Source organism: Periplaneta americana, chromosome 13, assembly GCF_040183065.1.
Source record: "Periplaneta americana isolate PAMFEO1 chromosome 13, P.americana_PAMFEO1_priV1, whole genome shotgun sequence".
Taxonomy (NCBI): Eukaryota; Metazoa; Arthropoda; class Insecta; order Blattodea; family Blattidae; genus Periplaneta; species Periplaneta americana.
In genome coordinates this window covers 59,788,651-59,812,052 of record NC_091129.1, presented here as the reverse complement: position 1 = coordinate 59,812,052, position 23,402 = coordinate 59,788,651, and the positions used below count along the sequence as shown (strand labels likewise).

The window sequence follows — 23,402 nt, the reverse complement described above, 5'->3', positions numbered from 1 at the left end:
ATATGCATAGGACTCTCAGCAGTTGTTAGATCTAACTTTAGGACGAGAAACTACCTCTTTCATAAATTGAAGACTTCTCTCAAATAAAGGTGCAACCAACAAATCTATAATACACGTTTCAGGAGAAAAAATAATTTCAGGGGCATATTTCGTTAGGCCTATATTTACTAGCAAAACCATTTGACTAATTAAGGATGAGATTCTAAAGTAACTTGGAAGGCCATGGTTTGATCAATGTGTGCTCTTTCATTTCAAACGTTTATTATGTGATTAATATCCTTAACTGGATTAATTCTTGATTATCCGAAGACTTTCTTATTTCGTTTGTTCATGTGTATATTAGGAAAGTTTTTCATCATGTGAATCTTCAAGAAATTCAGTGTGTTTTCTAGTGACTTTATAGGCTTGTTGATTTTACATAGCAACAGTGCTTACAAACATTAATTCGTTTTATTTCGTTTTTGTGTAGTTTATTTACGCGTTTTAGTTTAATTTATCAGTGATGTCAACCAACATCCCTCTGTCTACTCCATTTGATTTTACTAACACTTCTTCTGTCACTTGTACTTTATGTGATAAATCTTTTACTCATCGAGGTATCAATACCCACATTTCGAGATGTCACACATCAGAAGATTCTTCGCTGAATATTACCCCAGCAGCAGCAGAAAATCCTTACGATATTTCTACATATATTAGTGCTACTAATCAACCTGATGATAATGATTCATCATTACGACAAAATAAAATTGGATGTATTTATTGCAAAAAGTTGTATGATAAAAGGGGTATTCATAAGCACATGAAAGTGGCTCATGGTATACGGTCAACTGCACTTAACATCTGTCCTCATTGTAATAAATTTTTCAAAGGTGTTAAGCAGCATATTGCTAAAGCTCATCCGGAAGAATTTCGTACTAATCTATGTTCTAGTTATAATTCTAATAATCAGAATGTTTCCCTTGATATACCGGAGATACCACTCCCTAATCTCGAGAGTGAGAATGTTTCAGACAAAAATGATGTTCATGGGTTTCAACAAAATTTGGATGAGTGGATTCAAATTTTTCAGAGTAATATGGACGAGGAAAACTTTAAAAAATATACGGAAGATTTCAAAGATTTTCTTGGTACTGCTCATCATTTTCTCCCAGGCCCCAAACACCCCGCCACACGGTATTATCTAGCACGCAGACGTGGTGACTTCAAAAATAATAATAGACACTATACTGAAACCACAAATCCGCAAAGGAAATCCAAACGAGAAAAGCAAGTCAGACTAGAAAAATACAATTACCAGGTGACACAATTCCTATATTATAACCAAAGAAAGAAAGCAGTTCGTCGAATATTTGAACCAAAGAAATGTCCTTTAAGTATTCCGGTAAATGAGATTGAAACTACGTTTAATAATAAATTTAATAATGTAAACCACCATCACTTGGATAATTATCCGAACCATATTACTGAAGTTGACAAAGATGATATTAACAACAAATTTCTGGATACTGTTAGTAAGGAAGAAATTCTTAAAGCTATGCAAGGTATTTCGATTGACACTTCTGCAGGACCAGATAAAATATTGATGCGAACTATTAAATGTGAAAAAGTTGCAGTAATTTTAGCATTAATAGGAACTAAAATGTTATCACACAATTGGGTACCTAATTTTTTTCGGAAAGCTAGAACTGTTCTTATATATAAAGGTGGAGAAAAAAAGGACCCAAATAATTATCGACCTATAACCATTTGTTCAGTAATTCGAAGAGTTTTGGAGAGGTGTCTTTGTTCAAGAATGCAACAATACGTAGAATTTAATGAAAACCAACGAGGATTTGTATCTACTGCTGGTGCACAGATTAATGCCTCTATATTAAATTCAGTTCTTCGTAAGGCCAAAATCGAAAAAGAAGATGTCACCATCTTGTTTCTTGATGTGCATAAAGCTTATGATACTGTTGGACATCGGCATTTGGAATCTGTCATTCACAATTCTGCCCTTCCCCAAAAATTACAGGATTTAATTATAAATTTACAGTGTGGAAATGAAACCCAGATAGAGGTTGGAATCCATAAAACAAAACCCATACCGTTTAAACAAGGGGTTATGCAAGGCGCTCCTCTTTCCCCAATGCTTTTTAATCTCAGCATAGACCACATTTTTGATGAATTATCCGAGCCTAGTGTGGCTGAAGAATTTGGATATGACCTTGTATCGGATCTAAATAATGTAGTAACATTAGGATTTGCGGATGATATTGCACTTGTTGCTAAAAGTACAATTGCTGCATCTGAAATATTTACCATGACAAAACGGTCATTACAGCAGATCGGATTAAGTCTAAATGAATCTAAAACTCAAACCATCGTTATCGAGAAAGGAAAATTAAGTAGTACGACATTGAATCTTGGAGGATCAATTGTTAATAGTATTGATGGAGATGAACGAATCAAATACCTTGGGATTAATTTTTCTGATGAAATTAAGTTTGACATTGCCAAAGTAATCAATAATTTAAATAATAAGATCCAAGCTTTAACATCTACTTATCTTCTGAAACCAGAACAAAAACTCAATGTTTTAAATATGTATATTTGGCCTATACTTGTTTATCCTCTTCAAAATGCTCCCCTTCACCAGCTTTCTGACCGGTTTCTCGAAGATGTGGATAAGTTAATTAAAAGTTCGGTGAAGGAAATTTTATGTTTGCCAGGAGACACGCCCGACGCGATGTTGTACACCGAACGTAAATATAAGGGTCTCAGCCTTTTCAAAGCTCAATGGGAAGCATATTTACAGCATCTCAATATTTGCAACACATTATTGAGAACCTCGAATCCTCTTGTCGTTTCTACAAGGAACATAGCAGCAGAAAAGAAAGTATGTTCCAGGAAGTTAAAAATTCCACCTGAAGATCTGGATATAAGTAACATCAATGTCCATAAACTACGACAAAATCTTAGGAAACAAGAGTACGACAAATGGTGTGCGCTTCCACATAAAGGAAAAGGTGTTATTTTATTTCAAGAATATACTCCCGGAAATAAATGGATTTTTTCTAAGGAGGGTCTATCTTCCTCTGAATGGCGGGACGCAATTAAGATGAATGCTAACGTAGCACCAGTGAGAAGTCTTCATGGGAGATCCTTGGACGGTTTCCGTTGCAGATACTGCAACGAGATTGAAACCTTAGCACACGTCCTAGGATCCTGTCAGCATGGAGAACTCCTGAGAAATTCACGCCATCATAACATCCGAAAACTAATAGCACAAGCCCTTAGAAACAAATCCTTCGAGGTCCATGAAGAGGTGCACTGCGTTGCGTCTGAAGGCGGCGGAATTAGAAGAGCGGACATCGTGGCTCTAGACAAGACTAATAGTAAAGGCTTTATACTGGACCCAACTGTTAGATTTGAGATGAGCCAGACCCAACCATCCGAGGTCAACAAAGAAAAACAACAAATTTATGAGCCTACTATTCCGTATTTTCGAGAAAAATATCAGATGGAAGGCACCTGGGAAGTACATGGTTTAATGATCGGAGCGAGGGGCACCATCCCACGATCAACTGTAAACACTATCAAAACATTTGGAATCCATGACATCATTCCAAAAATAATTACTTCAACCATTAAAGGGTCTGTGGCAATTCTGAAAAATCATTTATACGGAATATCATAATACCCCCCCCCCCCTTTTCTATTCGTTAGTGTGTGATTGTTACAAATATATGTACAAATTTATTATTTCTTAAACTTAAGCTCCTAGTTCACATTTAAATTTGGCTCATCTATCTTACTGTAATCATTACTATTCTTATATGTGTGTTATTCTGTGTTTTTGGCAACCCAGGATGCCTGGGCAGACTATTTCTTGAAATAAATTATATATTATATACAGTTATTAGATGCATTCATTTATTGTTATAAATGAATGCTTCAAAATTACTTTCTCCACCGAAGTCACATATTTCATTAATTTGATGTCATATCCTTTTTCGAGGAAGCTCTTCAATTGCATACTACCTTTCCACTGTATTTCATGCAGATTTATGTATCCAGTAACAATTTCGCTCTACTTCTGTGGTAGGATTCAAGAGAGGTGTCATTAAGTTGAATTTTAAGTGGTGTCCATTGTCTCCTAAAAGTAAAGCTTTTTGTACCCTTCCCATTTCAAAGGGCATCATCCTCTTATATCTTTAGAATGTTGTGCTATCGTATACTGACCCTGGCCATCTATTTACAATTTCTCTATGTGAAGCTTTGCATATGAAATTGTTTGAATATTTGAATATAGGAACTTCTGTTGCAGAATCTTTCGGCCATATTACTGCCACGAAATAATGACTGGAGCATGTACACAATCTATCGTGTCAATGACGACAGGAAATTTAGCTAAGATTATAAAAAATACTGAATGAATGTATTGTGGTTGTAGTATTCATAGTATGTCTGATACTTTATTCACATATCCATATAGTGCAGCTTTTGACATCCCGTTCATATCACCAATTACCATTTCAAAACTCTCCATAACATAAAAGCTTAAAGTGAGAAGAATCTGTTGAAGAGGTGTTAAGTGGGTAATTCCTATCTGTCGTATTCTAACCTATATTCGGTGTCTTCTAGAATCATTTTTACCACTTGTTTTCTTAATCTGTAGCTTTCGTAGAATTTTTTTATGACTTAAATCTTCAAAATCATTATTCCGAGTGTTACTACCATATACAAGTTCGCCATTATGTTGAAGTTCTATATAAAGAATTTCAGCATTGAATACGTCCTATCATGTTGTTGACTTCTGAATGCATCATTACTGTTTTAACATGACAAATAGGTCCTAATAATTAATGATGAATTTAGAGATGCATTAGCAATAATGATACTTGATGAAACACAAAAACTGACTAAAATATCATTAAATTATTTAATGAGACATTATAATGATAATGGAGATTGGTGAAACCGACCATGAGAATGGTAAAGTTATGCTCAATCTCAGGTACTCACCACAAAATTGTCATGCAGCTATAAGAATAGAGAGTTAAAAAAATGGACCTAATCTCACCCCGAATGGCTCAGTGTATTCCTACTTTCACATCATAGGGGGACACATGATGAAAATCAAGGGTTTTTAGAACACTCACATCAGTAATTTTGTATGATTTTAATGTTAATAGTTTAACTTTTTGCAGAACCATAAGATATACTTATTCCCTGTGAAAGATGAAAACACTATAAGGAGGGAGATTTTTTCAAGCAATAAACAAAGTCCGTCAGTTTTTCTCAATGACATCTGTATACTGTTGTCTATGCTTTCTACTGTTTAACTCTTGTCTCTTGATATGTATTCACCAGGTCATGGGTAATTTTTCAATGTACAAGATAAACACCATGGAACATGGAATCTTCTGAAGTCATGGGTCAACTATGATAACAATAGAATATGGTGGAATAGAATATGTAGACTGGGCCATTTCATATTTGGTGATTGAACACAAAAACACAAACATAAGAAATGTACAACTGCAAGGTTTTGTACTACTGTGATGGATTTGGTGTCAGCCAGCAGCATAAATGTCATGTAGCAGTATTTCAGACTTTGTTGTTTTCTAATGCCAGGCGTTTGACAATAAAGTCATTTGACCTCTTGCACTCCAATATTTTTCAAAGATATTATCATGACCAGCCACTGAAGCACAGATGAAAAATGGCAAGTTGTAGCCGATTTAAGTGAACACCATATTTTAATGTTTTGGTGGCTACTTCATTCACACACAACCCCCAGAATGTCTGGAGGACCACACCTGCTGTTGGTCGACGGGTCCATTGGACCTAGCTGGGAGATCTTGTTGATCACCAGCTTTCAAAATACTCCATTGTGCAGAAGTTATACCTCAGAGTAGTAAATATTCAAATGTAACAGGCATAGCCTATTTAACCCTTTACATTATTGCAGTTGTATACACATTAGAGATTAAAAATGGAATCAGAATAGTATGTATAATAACGAAAAAATCCTTTCCTATACTTTAAATTCCTCTTCTACATTAATATCTGCCTTAAAAATATTTGAAATGATTGTTTTATTCAGTATTTTGCTAAGTGTATTAGCCTAACCAAGCATTCATATAGGATATATAATAATTATTAGAGATGTGAAATTATAGCATGAATTATTTGAAGAAAATAGCTTTTATTAGCTAAAACCTCTTTTGCTATTTTATGTATTTGAGAGGAAAAATGAGATCCTAAATGGTAATGGACATACTTGATCATTGTTATAGTGTTCAGTTAAATAACTATAGTTTTAATTATGTTCCCAAAAAACACAGAAACAAATAAAAATCCAGAAACTGCAAAAAAAAAAAAAAAAAAGCTGTGCATAGTTGATAATGACACATTTATCTGTAACAGTATAATGAACTGCATTTAAATTCAATGGCAACTGGCAATTACTGTAATTTAAAAATCAACAATTGAAATATTACAAACAGCTGGTTCACTCCTGCCTGGGAATGATATCCATGTTCATGCCCACGTCAGAGAGTATCAGAATCCATGTGCTCTGTAGCAAACGAAAGCAAAGATTAATATTGTGCATGTGCTGTTCACGGTATGTCAGACTCCACAAAACAAAGCTGCTATTATGAAGATCGAAACAAAATCTGCAAAATTTATTCAGATTGGAATTTTAAAAATGTTATACATTCTTTGAAATTGCTCGTATTTTGCTGAAAATTGCGTTATTGGCCATTTATAGCATTAAATCGCAATAATGGAAGAGACTTGTAAGGGTTACAACTATGATAAAATATAAGGAAAACTGGAAAAAGGAACAAAAGCATGCTTCTTATATTTATGGAAATTGTGATATTTTAATGCCTCTAGTCATTACCCGTCTTTATGTTTACAAAATACTTGCAACTGTTTTATTTTAATTAATATTAGTAAACAAACTTTATAGAACATTAGTCATCTTCACAAGTTAATAAATTGTGAAATACTGGTTTATGATTTGGTAATATTTGTAGATTGTAACATATATTTGTAATATATCTGTGTGTTGGATTAAGATTGTAATTGAATTAGTGTTACTTATGAAAGATTGACAGATACAGGTAATATTGCACTAGGGCGTAAGTTCAATTCCACTTAGGTCAATTACCTGGTTGGTTCCCCCCTCCCCACTGAGGTTTCTCCAACTGCAAGGTGAATGACAGGCAACTCCGTTGTGAATTCTGGGACTCATATCACCAAATACCATTTTGCCATTATCAATCTCACCTATGCTAGATAGCCATGTAGTTCATATAGCTTCAAAAAACTATAACTTTCTATCCTTCCTTGTGCTGAATTCATGTTTCCAACATCATAAAATTTAACAGGCTGACAAGTTCTGTGTGTTCTTAATTTTAAGCTTCTGTCCTTAACATGCGATTTGTTGTTAATATTTCAGTTGGAGATGGTCATGCAGAACCATCACCTTCACATTCTGAAGAGAAAGTTGGTCATATGTCAAATAGCAGACTTGGTGATCCAGAAAGTAGAAGAAGTCTCAGGTATGATTTATTGATCTATCTTTGTTAATATTACTGTAAAGACATATTCAGTATCAGATTCTAAAATGAAAATCGTAAACAAATGAATATCATTGCTTTTGCACAAGCATCTAGTTCTAGCACCACGAATTTCTGCTTTGTCCACTCCACAGTCTTCTAAACTGGTGTGGTGCCTTTCAAGCGTCAAAGTATAGGTGGCACTGATCTGTTCACTGTTCGGAAAGCTTCAACTGTAATCGTATTGCCCAGTGGAAATATTAACATGACTATTACACTTTTACTAGGTCATACTGCTCTTGACCAATAAAACTGTACGAAAGGACGTCTTTCAACCAATCATGGCTGATTATCACACAATTTTATCGCTTCCCTAGCATTTGTTTAGTTTTATCGCTTCCCTAGCATTTGTTTAGTTTTATCGCTTCCCTAGCATTTATTTGTTTTTATCACTATCCTAGCATTTGTTTCTTTGTTTGCCAACATTTCAAATGCAAATTCTTTACGGTACTATAAAACATGCTTGCTATCGTCATTTGTTTACAGCATAGATAGTTAACTGAAAATGGTGGCTCCATTCAAACATTTTGTAAAGCTAACATTAGTGAAATAGAATTTCAGTAAGTCACTTAATATTTTATTGTATTAGAGTACTTTGTTTCTTCTAATCTTTATATACTTTCCTCTAATCATGTAATAGTCAATTAAATTCCACTCCAGTTTTGATTTTCTCTAGTGAGATTACTGTTGATAAATGGAGGTCTATAAGTGATAAAAAGGAATTACAGAATACATTTTTAAACTTGTAGTACTGTATTCTGTTTCTTGGATAGTGCGTAAATTAAATGATATAAAAGAATACTTCTGGTGTTTTGTTTCTTGGACAGTACTTATTTATCTTTTGCAGTGTTCGAATTCTTAAATAATTTTGAATTTTTTTCATTTAATTACACTACTTGTGGTCTTCTGTTTCTTGGACAGTATTTAACTTTTGCAGTGTTTGAATTCTTAGATAATATTGAACTTTTATAATCTAATTACTGATTACGCTATTATTTTCTGCATATATATTATGGCAGAAACCAATGAAAAAACTTTCCCGTGTAGTTACTGTAATTCTGAATTTTTGTTTAAAAGAAATCTTAGAGTTCATGAGAGGAAAAAACATGGTGTAGTTAATGTGGCAACTCTAAAATCGTTCAAGTGCAATCAGTGTGACACTGTCTTCGATAATTATCAAACTTTAAAACTGCATAAGAATAGTGAACATTCAAATAAATAATTTATTTCAATGTGACAGATGTGAAGTCCAATTTAGTTATTTAAAGAACATAAAGACCCATGAAGTTCAAAAGCACGGAGTCACTAAAGAATAAAAGATGTTTAAATGTTTATAGTGATACCCAATACAACAGGAAGGACGGTTTAAGTGAGCATGAATATAAAAAACATAATCTAGACCTGCAACAGAAGCATAGCTTTTTCAAATTGTCATGTGCTCTGTTTCAGCATGCAACATCTAAAGCACTGTTGTTTCAACATTATGAGGAGGTTCACAACATTAATATTGTACATAAGACTGAGAAATTCACTAATTTTGCAGAATTCAATGCTTGGAAAGAGAACAGAGAAGCATACACCAAATCAAAGTTTATTCAAGAAAGAGAATGTTGCATAAACAAAAATGGGACTAAACACCATTACTATATATGTCATCGCAACGGCCACTATATCCCTTAAGGTTCAAACTTGGGGCATTTAAATATTCAAGGCAATAAAAAAAATGAATGTTTTCTTCCTAGCAGAAATTAAAGTGATTGAATTTCAAGATGGCACTTATGAATTGAACTTTAGGGACACTCATGTTGGCCATGCAGCAACTGAAACTTTTTTTGAAAGAAGACGATTTTCTTCTTATAATTATGACAGAAGCACAAGGGGAGATGTTGAGAAAATATGAGACAGAGAAAGTTATGATCGATGGTATGCATGGCATGGGAAATTATTGTTTCTAGGGAACAACTGGATAATACGCACGGCAGACCAATATCGATAGTCGACTCTACTCGCTGGCCACTAGTCACCGGGCCGTACCGAGCCGTATCAAACAAAATATAATCGAAATGGTGGTAGTCAAATTCGCGACTATATTCTTAAATAATTCACTCCATTAGTATAGTTCAAGGTTTTATGTAGTACAACGGCGGTTTTTTGAATGCATTAAAAGAAAATGAAGATGTAATAAGATAATAAACTAGATTATCACAAGGAAATTAACAGGAAAAAAGGTGTGTTTCGCGGAATACAATTAAAATGACGGAAAGTAAATTTCCGGTTAATGTTCGCCAAAGCGTAAAGTACGTAATTATGACGGCGTTGCTGTTTTATTTCTGGCCTATCGAAAAATACCTAGCCTTTTACGAAAAAAAATTTAAGGACCATGAAATTATTCACCGCTTTCATTATAGGCCTATTATTTTTTAACAATATTACGAATCAAAAACTGTCATATTATATAATTTTAACTACTACATGGACGAATCAAATCAGGCTAACCTAACCAAAGCTAACCTAACCTAACCAAAGCTAACCTAACCTAACCAAAGCTAAGCTAACCTAACCAAAACTAATCTAACCTAACCAAAGCTAATCTAACCTAACCAAAGCTAATCTAATCTAACCTAACCTAAGCTAACCTAATCTAAGCTAACATAACATAACCTTCGTAAATGCAAGGCCTGTAACCGGAGCAAGAAGGGATCTCAATCATTTAATCTGCAAGTACACGCAAAAATAAATTCAAGTAAGGATCACGCTCCCACTGCATGAGAGGTCCGCGCATGCGCTACAGCAAAACTGTTTCTGTCCCGAGCCTCTCATCTAAGGCACTCGTCATAATTTACTCGCAATATTTACGCAAATACACATTGTCGCTAACAGTGGTGCTATCTCTCAATAATGTTCAGAACGAAGGAGGTAGACAGAGAGAGAAAAAATTTCTCCCGCCAACTACGCCACACACCAACGTCATGTTCTTATGTTGGTGACATTGTGTATTTACTTAAATTTGGTGGTAAACGTAACGGCACGGTTCAAAGTGGCCGTGCTAATTCTCCAGTATAGCGGTTTCTAGTTAATTACATTAATGACAATATATGACATTAACCAAGGGTTCCCAGGTGCATTTTTAACATTGAATAATAATAATAATAATAATAATAATAATGTTTTATTTTCGCTGGCAGAGTTAAGGCCATAAGGCCTTCTCTTCCACTCAACCAGCCTTAATCAATACAATACATAAATTTAAATTACAAATATTTTCACTACACTTAAAAGGTTCTCCAGCAATAATCTTCACTACACATTTATTTAAATTTAGATAAATCTATAAGGTAAAGTAGTAACTTAATTTATGAGCTAATTTAATTCAATGAATTATAATTAATTTAATATTTGAGATAGCTAGTAAAATGATGAAAATTAATTTAATATAAGCTTACTAGGACTATGTTACAGGGAGAATATATATATTTCTATTTCTATAATGAGAATATTAATGTAATTGCCATTAGAGGTTTTGTAAATCTATTTAGAGAAATTAAAGATAATAATAATAAGAATGGACAGTTTCATTATAAGTAACAGATATTAATCAGCAATTCATCTGTTAAGTAAGAATTTATGTAATTTTGACCTAAATGAAGCTATTGTCCAACAACCCCTTATATCACTCGGAAGCGAGTTCCAATTTCTAGCAACTGAAACTGTATAGGATGAAGAATATAAAGATGTCTTGTGGTAGGGTATAATGAGTAAATTGTTATAATGAGATCTTGTACTTAGCTGATGATATGTGGATAAATTTTGAAAATGAGAAGCCAAATATATTGGGGTAGCGGTGCGCAGAATTTGAAACAAGAGAACAAGAGAATGCAGGGCTCGTCGATCGCTTAGCCTTAGCCAAGACAGAGTTTGGAAAGACGGGGAAACATGATCATACTTACAAATATTACAAATATAATGGACGCACGCATTATGCACACGTTGTAGCCTGTTGCTCAAATTTGCATTTAGGTTACTTAATATAATATCGCAGTAGTCAAAGTGTGGCATCACGAGTGTTTGTACAAGGATTAATTTTAATTTATCAGGAAGAAAGTTCTTCAGTCGCTTTAATGAGTGAATAATGGAAAATATTTTTTTTGGAAGTGTGATTCACTTGTACATTCCATTCCAGGTGACAATCCATATAAATACCAAGGTTCTTCACAGTCGTACTGTATGGAATAGTAGTATTATTTACAATTATCGGTGGCAAATTTTGTTTGTCACACTTCGATCTTTGATGTTCTATTAAGATTGCCTGCGATTTACTTGCATTTAAATTAAGTCCGTGCGTTTTCGACCATATGGATATAGAATTCAAGTCATCATTAACTTTAGTTATGGCGTCATTTATGTAGTTAGGTCGAGTATGCAGATAGATTTGTATGTCGTCAGCATAAATATGGTGTCGGCAGGATGTTAGATTAGAAGAAATATCATTAATATAAATAGAAAATAGTAAAGGTCCTAGGACAGAGCCTTGTGGTACGCCAGTCTTCGTGGTACGCCAAGTGGAATAACGATTATTAATAGACACGCACTGTTGGCGTTCACGAAGATAGGAGTCCATCCACACTAACGCATTATCAGAAAAATGCAGTACTCTTAATTTTGCAATTAGTAAGTCAACATCTATAGTGTCGAAGGCTTTGGCGTAGTCTAAAAGTGTTAGTATTGTGATCTGTCCTTTGTCTAAAGCTTCACGTATATCCTCAGTCACTTTAAGCAGTGCAGTCGATGTGCTGTGTCCCGTTCTGAAGCCTGATTGGTAAGGGTCAAGAATATTGTGAGTATTGAGGTAATCTGTCTGTTGTTGGTGCACAATTCTTTCCAAAGCTTTTGAGAGAACAGGAAGAATACTAATTGGTCTATAGTCATTAGGTGTTACAGGTAACTTAATTTTAGGAAGGGGACGAACAATAGCCTTTTTCCATATGTCTGGGTAATGTGAAGTCATTATGGATGCATTGAATATATGGGTTAGTGTCGGAAGAATTATGTCCATAATTTTGTTCAGAAGTTCTATATTTATATTGTCTACTCCTTGTGATTTTGACTTGATGCGCTTTAGTGCTGATTTTACGTCAGAAGGTGTTATGTAGGAAAAGAAGAACTTGTCTCGTGCTGGGGCGGGTGTAGAGATTAATTCATTAATAGTCTGTTGTTTCGTTGCGGCGTCAGGTGCGTGGGTAGTGGTGGATGTGAAGTAATTGTTTAAATCATCTAGACAAATAGTATTGTCAATTTGTGATTTAGATTGTCCCAGTCCCATTGACCTAACATTTCTCCACATATCGGATGCTCTAATATCAGGTTCAATGAGGCTGTAAGCATGTCTAAGCTTAGCATTTCTAATCGTCTGTGTGGTCATATTTCTTAGTCGCTTGTACCGCAAGAAATCTATGTCACTTTTTAGTGTCTTGAATTTCCGAAAAGCTTCGTCTCTGTCTCTCATCAATGATCGGATTTCTGTAGTCATCCAGGGAGCTGGAGGTCTCGTAATGCGTCTAGTTTTTATTGGGGCATGTTTGTCATATAATGTAATAACAAGGTTGTTAAAAGCTTGTACTTTTTCGTCTACTGTACGGAGAGTCCAAACATCAATTGATGAAGCAGTACTTTCCATATTTTTCACCTGTTTGAAGGAGAAACTGGGAATTTTAACAACTAAGATCTTCATGAGTGATATGGAAGATGCATTCTATAAAGCATGGGTGAATGTTATGGCGGCACCAAATAAACGACTTTTTTTGCACGTGGCATATAGACTAAGTGTGGAGGAAAAACTTAAGAAGTAAAATAAAAGACATTTCAAAGCAAGCTGAAGTTTACAAGTGTTTATGCATTCTGTTAACTGAAAAAGATGAACTGACATTCCAGAAGCTATCAGAGAACTTTATGACATTTTTATTTGGCGACACTGATCAACAAGAATTTGGGAAATATTTTATGGAATATTACATGAAGAAATCTAAGTACTGGGCATACTGCTTCAGAAAAAAATGTGGAATAAACACAAATATACACTTGGAACAGGTGCACAGAACACATAAGCATGTGTAAAGGAAAACAAATAAAACGACTAGACAGCTCACTCTTTGCAATAATGAAGCTAGTATGGGATAGACTCTTTGACCGCCTTATTGTTCTCCATAAAGGGAAAATTAACAAGGAAATTGTCTGATACAAGGAAAAGACACAAAATATCAGAAAGCCTGCAAGCCAATTTTTTACTGAAAATGGAGAAGAATGGTTAGTGCCATCTTCATCTGACACAATGGAAATATATAGTGTGACTAAAATCAAGGAAAATGAATGCTGTTCTTGTAAACTTATCTGCCAGGAGTGTAGTACCTGCTTGCATAAATATTCCTGCACCTGTCTGGATTCTGAAATCCTAGGAAATAAGTGCGAGCATATTCATTTAATATCCCGCTATGTGACAGAGCAAATTAAGATTAGTGAGAATGAAGGTATTCCAAGTGAAGAAAATCTCTTCATTCATGAAAATCCAACATATGAAGAATCAGAAATTATAGTTGAACATCTGAGTAAACAAAATCTTGTCCATGATCCAGATGTCGCACTTCATAATATGAAACAAAAACTAAGGAAAGAAGTGTCTGACATAATAGATTCAGTTTCATCTATTGAAGAAATTAACATGCTTACAAAATTATTTTCTGCTGCAAGACCAAATCTGAAAGCTCTTCAACAATCTAAAGCTAATTTCTCTCCTCTCTCTAAAAACCCAGAATCCAGAAACAGCAAACAAAAAAATCTTACCTCAAAAACTCAACTATTTAAATCAACTAAGAAAACATCATTAAAAATAAAACCTGTTATGTCACATCCTACTCAAAAGGAAGCTGTAGAGACTGTTTTAATGACTTTAAATCCTTGATTGAGGTAGAAGAAGAAATGATCCAAGATTAGAGACATAAATAACTATCAATATCTATTACCTAAAATATATTTTGTTCTTTAATCGACTTGTGTAACTCATTCATTCTAAAATATGTACCAGTTAAATCTTCAAAGTACAATTAGGATAGGTAATATAGGTATGGCCATATAACCTTACAAGAACAGCTACAATATTTATCCATATAGGCCTATTCAAGAATATCATGCACTTGTAGGCTATATTTTCTGAGTGGCAAAATCATAGTGAATTTCTTTGTTGAACGTTTTGTGCAAAGATAGTGTTACTAATATGTTGTTGTGCAATATTGATATCAATACAAATTAATGTTAAGTTAAAAAGAAAGACGAAATTACGTAAAATGTGAGCTGCTATTACCACAGATCATGTCTGTCGTCGATTTGCAAAAGGGGACACGTCCAAAATGACAAAGTGTTGGGAAATCGTAAAAAAGCCATACCTGACTTAAAAAATTAAAATGTCCATAGATCCTGAATGTATGTATCCATAGTGATCTAATTAGAAAAAAATATATGAATATTTTAATTTGTTAACGTAGTTATAGTTTTTGCGATTTTCCAGCACTTTGTTATTTTGGACATGTCCCCTTTTTCAAATTGACGACAGATGTACTCTAACTAAAAACTGAAAGATAAGTTCAAGTAATTATGTGCTTTATTTAATCACATTTCTCTACAACGTAGTGTAAGATACGTTAATTAATTAAAATGTAAGACTCATATAGACCTTATTAAAGTAAAGCATTATTTTCGCAACAGCAGACGACTTCTGTTTAGCTGTCTGATCAGCTGGCTCTGTCCTCCTCTGCTATTGAGAGGTGGAGATCCATAATTCCACATGAACTGTGATTGCAGTCGAAGCCTTCTGAAAATTTACGAACAGCAGAAGCAGAAATTTGGGATGCTACAACTAGACGATTGTTGCTTTTGCAGTCTATAAATATCTCTCTCTCTCTCGAAAATATTTGAACAAAATTGTTTTATGCCCATACTGAAAAAATACTTGTGTATTATTTATTTATCTATTTATTTAGATGTATTTAACAGCTTTACACATTTGTTCCAAATCTAGCTGCTTGGAATAATTTAAATTTAATTTGACTATATATTATATCGAGAGCATCATACCAGGAGGGCATATCAACAAATTTTGCATTATTGAAATAGTTTAATTGAACCTATTGTTTGAAAACAATCGTTTGAGAATTACAGTTGGCATGAGGAAGAATCAAAGAAAATGCCTTGTTATGTAGACGAGGATAGGAAAAATCATTCCATATTTATAAGAATCTAATGTAATCTTGCAAGTTTGTTGATACGTCCTTCTGGCATGATGCACTCGATATGTCAAAATCCATTAGTCACTTCAGAATACATGCACACTGTAACAGTTCTCTTACATAAGATTATTGCAGATTATTCTATGATAGTTTATTTCACTTATTCTGTTACAAGTAGAAATAATATGTACGACACCAACTTTTACAGGACAATGTTTTCTTATCCTTCATACTAATTGACCTTATTTCTCTGTAATAGAAGAGGAAGAGCAAATTACGTGACACATAATATGTCACTTTTTTACTTAATTATAGATTTAAGTATCAAATGAATTTCATTTTAAAGGCTGTGTTTTAATTCTGTGTTTTCATTTCAGAATCAGGTTGCATGAATGTGTCTTGCCTACGACATTCTAACATATTTAAATTGTAACATTTCAAAGCTCTTGTAAATTCTAACTCCTGTGCTTCTGATTTAATCAATAGGATAATAATCACCCATACCTGTACATGTAGTTACAAAGTATATGAGCCTAGAGTAATAATTGTAATGGGAAATTTTATGAGGAACTTTTTTATGAAAACATAATACTAGGTAAGTAGAAAGTCTTCAGAAGAAAGCGAGTGTAAGTGCACAGGTATGGGATAACTCTAAATCTTTAAGGACACATTCCTGCCAACAGGAGTGGAGGTCTTGGGACTCCTGCTGGTCGTGGCCAACGCTATAGCAGCGATGACCTCTACAAACCTCGGCCACTCTTCAGTCAAGGCTCAAGACGTGTCCGAGGACGGGTATCACCTCCTCTTAGTCAAGGTAGACCCTGTCTAGTTCCCCAACACAGTAAAGCCTCATTAACCTCGCCAAACATAGTAGTTATTCTCTGAAACTATCATATTCCATATTTTCGGACATGGAAAACAGTTTTGCTGGACAGTGTATGCGAAATGATTGTAAATATTTTCTTACTACATTTTGTATTTTTCTTTAAGTAGGCATTTTTATACTTAAAACGTTTTACTTTTATCACTTCATTGCATAACAAAAGCCAGGTAATAAACATACATGACCTAAAGAGAGGTAGCTGAAAGAAATTAGCTCTGAGCATTATCAGGTCTTCTTCGTCTTTACTAAATGGAGTAGAATGTGTAGCATGCAAAATAAAGCGTAGATTTTAATAGCTGTTCAAAACTTCGGATTGTCACAGCTCACCAGGATAAACATTTCCAACATCTCATCCCCTTCTCCCCCCCAATGGCAGGATCCTTAACTTTGCCGTTAGACTACTTAGAAATTATACAGAGTGCATCACAGGCAGTGGATCTGCATTACACTTGGAACTGATGATGATGAAGAATTGTTGGGATGTCACAGGAGAACCGGAGTACCCAGAGAAAACCCCTGTTTTGCTGGACCACAGGCTTGCCCAAAACAAGTTATAAATTCAGGGTGGAGATAATTTGAACCTGAATCTTCTGCACCACAATAGACATCCTATTCAATATTTAGGAAGAGTTTAGTAGTCCTGTAAGTTATATATCAAATATACATTACTGTACAGGGGCACCTAGTCTTTTAGCTATTGTCAACAATTGTCACATGCAATAAATGACTGAAAAGATATGATACGGGTAACTCTCATTAAATACAGTGATGAAGCTGAATGCAATAAATTGTTTCAAAATTCTGATAATCACACAGTGGTCACATTTGTTAAAACGAAGGTTCAGTCTCTTAAAAAAAAACTTCTAATTGTTCTGTTTAGGGACTTACTCCAAATGATAGAGAACAAAAGTTTATAATTTAAATATAAATTGTGTTAATTACAGTGCAGAAGTAGCACAAAAAACAATTGTAACAAAAATTTGAAAAGTTGAAAATATAAGTGGACTCAGTGTGAGTCAATTTGTAGGATGATTGGCAGCAAATACATGGATCATTCTTCTTTTACTTCAGAGTAGTCCTGGATCTTACTCTGTTTCTAAATTAATGTGTATCATGGACTCATGCACATTTTATTATGTTTAAGAAAAATCATGAAACTGCACCTTATTTTCATCCATACATACTTAGCATGTGCTAGGATTTAATTTCTCATATGATGTGGACAGCCCATTTATAATTCCCAAATAACTGAAGATTGAATCCATCCTGGAGTACATCCAAACTACACAAGTCAATGGAAACAACATGTAGACAGAAATATAATTATGCAGACTTCAAAAAAAAAAAAAAAAAAGCTAGAGACTGTAACTAGCCACTAGGCCTAATACTTGTCTGTGAATGATGATGATGATGATGATGATGATGATGATGATGATGATGATGATGATGATGATGATGATGATGAAGAAATAGGATAATTGAGTGACTAGAACTCTGGACTCATAACCCTGTGGAACTGGATTGGATTCTCAATGTACCCTCAATTTATGACTCATGTTGGGTAAGCCCATGGTCCAGGTAACCGGGTTTTCTCCAGGAGCTCCAGTTCCCCTGTGGCATCTCAACAAATCTCCATCATCATCTCATCGTGAGTGTAGCATAGACCAGCTTCCTATAAAAACGATTCTGTCAGTAAATTGTTCTATACAACTGTCTTCATATGAGTGAATGATAAACAGTCAGTACCTACCATTAGACAAAAAAAAAAAAATCCAATACATATTTCAAACATCAATAATTGTTTTATAAAGTCAGAATTGTTCACCATGTAAATAAATATTTCATAATCTAATAAATATAAATAGTATAAATTAATTAATGGCTATTTCTAATACTTGTGTAACACAATCCTTAATAACATTCTTACTACAGCTAAAATACAAATTGTTGCTGCACCTCCAAAATCCGCTATGTGTTTTTAAAAGCATTTTCCAGGAAAAAGGAATAAGTGTTATCACTTTTAATTCCTTTGATTTTCAAAACTGTTTTCGGTACAGTTTCAATCATTACATGAAACATGATGAAATTATACCGAAAGTAGCTTTGAATATGAAGGGAATTAAAAGTGATGTTTTTTTTTTTCTTTCTCCTGAAAAATCTGTTTAAATGCATGGCAGATTTTGTAGGTGCAGTGATGAAATTCAGTTCAGTTTTTTTTATATAAAAATGTCTTTGAAAGAATGTTCACCAATCTTGGAAGTATACTTTCAATGTTGAGTTGCTTTTCTAATTAAAAATTTAATTGGTCATTTTTAACACTACAAATGTCAGTGACAAAAAGAAACTGTGAAACTTGCATCTAGAAATAAAATTATGTTAAATTACAAAATCATAGAAACAGTTTAATCAACACAATGATGAATTTGCAAGTCTGAGGAATATTCTATACTTACAAAGAGAATGTTAATAATTTAATGTAAAATCAAATCAACAGAAAAGAATTTTTAGTTATAACAGACATTATGTTCTCGGCATTGATTTATTAATTACTTTAATGTAGGATTTCATAGAACAAATTCCCTATATTATCTAATTATTCCTCAAAATTCTTCCCTTTATTTTATACACTGCAGCAATTATTCTAGAAAGGTTAAGGAGGTTTTACTGTTGGTGTTGTCATTCTTAAGTTCCCAGCCCTTACACAGTTTCACCTTCTCTATTGGGTTCATTTCATTATAAGCTATGTAGACTGAGATAATTGTTTTTATCTGGGATGGGTGAAGTCAGTGATTTGTTAATTTTTCAGTTCTGTAGAGTCTTATTGGTTGCCCTGATATCTTGTGCATTTGCATCAGTCATTTTCCATTCCTAACAATAATTGTTTACAAGAACTACAGATTTTCCATTTTATCTCTATATCAGTAAAGATATATTGTCCTCAATGGTCTAATGGCTACAATGCTTACCATTCAATTTGAGGTTTGTAGGTTCAAGCCCAGCCAAGGGTGATGAATTTTTAAGGATAATAAAAAATCTCTAGCATGGCTTCTTTTAGGAGGAAAATAAAGCTGGCACCAATAAAGAATTTTGTCCCTGATAGAGGGCTCCAGGAAAAATTTACCGGTCCATAAGTTTCCCAAGTGCATTTGGGTTTCTCCTATGCTCAACCCGTAATCCTTACCATTTCATTAGTACAGAAGTGCAAGAAATTCATATTAAATAGGATCCATATTTTTCAATTTCACATTAATATCAGTGTCTAATAACTCATTTCCTTCTCTGACTCTGCATGAAAAGTATACATAGTTAGAGATGTAATATTCCTAAACTTTTCTTTTCTCCGCCTGTAATTTTGAAATCTGCTACTTTTTAGATAATGATTTCTGATTATTTCAAATATATCTCCACTATGGAACTTCATTTCCTGTTTTGTTGTGTGTTGTCAGAGTCTGAATAGGAAGCCGCTTAGATTCATATTAGGGCTGCTTGGCTATATATTAATTTCGTAATTATACTTCCATAACTAGTAGTAAACATTGAAATACTTTGTATGCGTGCATGCAATTGTGCAAAACCTTTTTATCATTGCTTTCAGTATTCATAAAATTAAAATGTGCAAATAATACTGTACTCTTCATTCACCGACATTTTAGCCAATGGGGAAGAGGGTAGTATCTGTACAGGTTGCAGCCAATGAAGCGTATCGGTGCACGACACTTGACAAGAAGCCAGGCACTGTTGTAACACATTATTTGAACAACAAGCTTGGAATGGAATTTACAGGAGGGGCACTATAGCCCAGCACTGTGACCTGTTACGATCTATTGCACTAACCCTAAAGCTAGGTGCATTCCCAAACCCACACTGGCTAAGGTTTGCTGCATCCCAGGTTTCGAGCAGGCAACCCTCCCCATCATGCCTAGGCCAGCCTCCTCCATGCGTCGTGATCAGGGAATTCTATGGAATGATAATGAAATAGAGAAATGGTGATGGAGTGATGTAGTTACCTAATATGGGGAAAAAAGAGAATTTTGAGAAAAAAACCCAACTGCGACCTTGTCCACCACAAGTGTCACTGACTTGACCAGGACTCTGACCTGGGCCACCTGCGTGACAGGCCAGAGATCTGACCACACAGCCACCACAGGGGTAAGAACAGGCTTACTTATGAGTTCAAACTAAATTTCGTGTTGAGATTAAAGTAAGATTACCAGACATCCCCGTTTCCCGGGGATAGTCTCCGGAGTTTGCTTTTTGTCCCGGAACAAATTTTGTTCTCTGGAATGTTCACGAATTTAATAATTTGTCCCCAGATATTCCCGAATTTTGTGTTATTTTAATTTTATTAAAATACTGTTGAATATCTCAGTTCCTAGGGTATTCATTCACAACGTATCTGTGGAATGTATATTGCTAAGATGTCTTCCACAACTAGAAAAATTTTAAGAGACAGTCCGTTATTTTTCTTCCAGTGTAGATGGACTTGACCTAGATGAAATAATTTATTTTATAAAATGTCTTGCTTGATGAAATATGTGACTTCAGAGGAAACAGCGAAGTGGAATGAAAAAAATGCTGATCTTTGCTCAAAATGGAGTCAAATTTTTTTAATTTTTCTAAGAAAATGATTTTCAATGCACAACTCCAGAAGTTGATTGAAATATATCCGTGTCTTCCTGGAACAAATGCTTATGTGTAAATAGAAAGAGTATTTTCAAGTTGCACATCAGTTCGGCAGGCCACTCTATGCATGATGTATAGCTGTAGAGAGTTATATCGTGCACTAGGGTGAGTGTATATGTAAGTGTAATGTAGGGAATGGGTGAGGATGATGATGAAGATGAGAAAGGGAGAAGGGGAAACCCAGTGCCTACACTTAGCCTACTCCTGTTGAATAGCACCAAGGGGCTACCAGGCTTAACATCCCCAACCAAACAGACAAATCATTATCAACAATGACATATGCTTTCTCTTCATATGTACTGCAGAGAGATTTGGGATTTAACTCAGGCATATTGGTGCACAATCTAGTGATTAGAATTATTAACAGAAATGATAAAAGTAATTTCTTCATATATACTGACATCTGTTCCCGAAAAAAAAAAAAAAAAAAAAAAAAAAAACTGGTAACCTTAGATTAAAGTGTAAACAAGTTATCGTGTGGCGTCCTTGGGAGTCTGTGTCTTGAAATATTGATTGTGATGATGAAAATTAACATTGTGTGTTACCAATTGGATGTCGTAAACCCATACATAGTGTCAGCTAAAATCATTAAAAATATATATAAATATTTTAAGGAGAGAGGAGGGCAATGCCATGATCTACTTGCAAAAACTATAGCTGTCACTGGATCAACGTGGTTCAGTAGTTCTGTAGTATGTGAACTCGTAAGTAGTCGTACTTACTGCTTTGCTGCGAACAGTGGTAAAAATTTTGTCTACAGTCAGGAAGATTTCATACACTTTCCTTCGAATTAGGTCACGATTAAATTAATCGATTCTACATAAGTCTGTTCTTTTGATCTGGACTTTTTTTTTTTACTTGGAATATTTTGCTATATTTACAACAAATATTTTCTTTAATGTTGAGCACATTACTCCTGCCGCAGCTATACTTTTTGCAAGTGGATCATGACATTATCCTCCTCCCTTCTTAAAATACATATATACATTTTGAATGATTTTAACCAACTGTGTATGTATGGCTTTACCACGTTCATTTGGTAACACAATGTTCATTTTCATCATCACTACCAATATTTCGAGACACAGACTTCCAAGAACGTCATATGATAACTGGTTTATACTTCAACTAATCCCAGCACAAAACTTAGTTTCAACTCATATGCGAAGAATAAAAATACTGGATAGCCTATTCTACAAATAAAGTGTTGCAACAACGCTTGGTTTCTTGTAACTGTCCCATATCAATATACTTCACTGGCTCCAACCTGAACAGATGCTACCCCTTTCTCAATGGCTAAAATATCAGTGAACAAACAGTAGGTGTATTACACTTCAGGAATTCTTTGCTAGAGTAAGATATATTTTTATCGCCATGGCAATGTGATCTTAGAGCTTGAAGCTATTAATGCTAAGTATTTCTGATTACAACGTATGTTCTAAATACCCGCCTCAAATGTATCACAAACATCGGCATTATAATAATAATATTGCATATATTGAACATTTTCCTCCTTTCAGAGAAGACTGTAAGCGGTCTTATTCCGTGCTTTCTGATGTTGACTTATTCATGAGGATTTAACAGACTTACACATTACAGGTCTCTAAGTTAAACAACAAGGAAAGAGCAGATATCTTGATGACTGTCGTAGGTCTTCATATAGCCTACGTTATGTTTAGAGAATGCAATATTTTGCGATCACAAATTCCGCGATTTTCTCAACACGTAATTACAGTAGATATACATCTTTTAGTCCTTTTATGTCTGATTTGCACCTATGAAACATTGCGAAATCAATTTCACGCAACAAATTTAAAAACTTTTTTATAATACAATCGATAGTCATAGCATAGATAAGTCCAATACCTATGGTCTGCACATTCTGTAGTATTGAATCCATTTTCGTTCAAATATCTGGTATGAACACATTCCTGATGCCATATC

The 23,402-nt window shown here is 34.3% G+C and overlaps 1 protein-coding gene across 3 annotated transcripts in view; it reads left to right on the top strand.

The window, feature by feature from the left end:
• The window catches only part of LOC138711998 (biorientation of chromosomes in cell division protein 1-like 1), a 53,496-nt gene that overhangs the window by 19,959 nt on the left and 10,135 nt on the right, over positions 1-23,402 (top strand). For 2 of the 3 annotated variants that reach the window (XM_069843349.1, XM_069843346.1), the window contains 2 exons: positions 7,460-7,562; positions 16,576-16,706. In XM_069843349.1, the coding sequence (XP_069699450.1) occupies positions 7,460-7,562; positions 16,576-16,706 (234 nt within the window). The remainder of the gene's footprint in view (positions 1-7,459; positions 7,563-16,575; positions 16,707-23,402) is intronic. The other variant, XM_069843348.1, reaches the window with a different exon arrangement.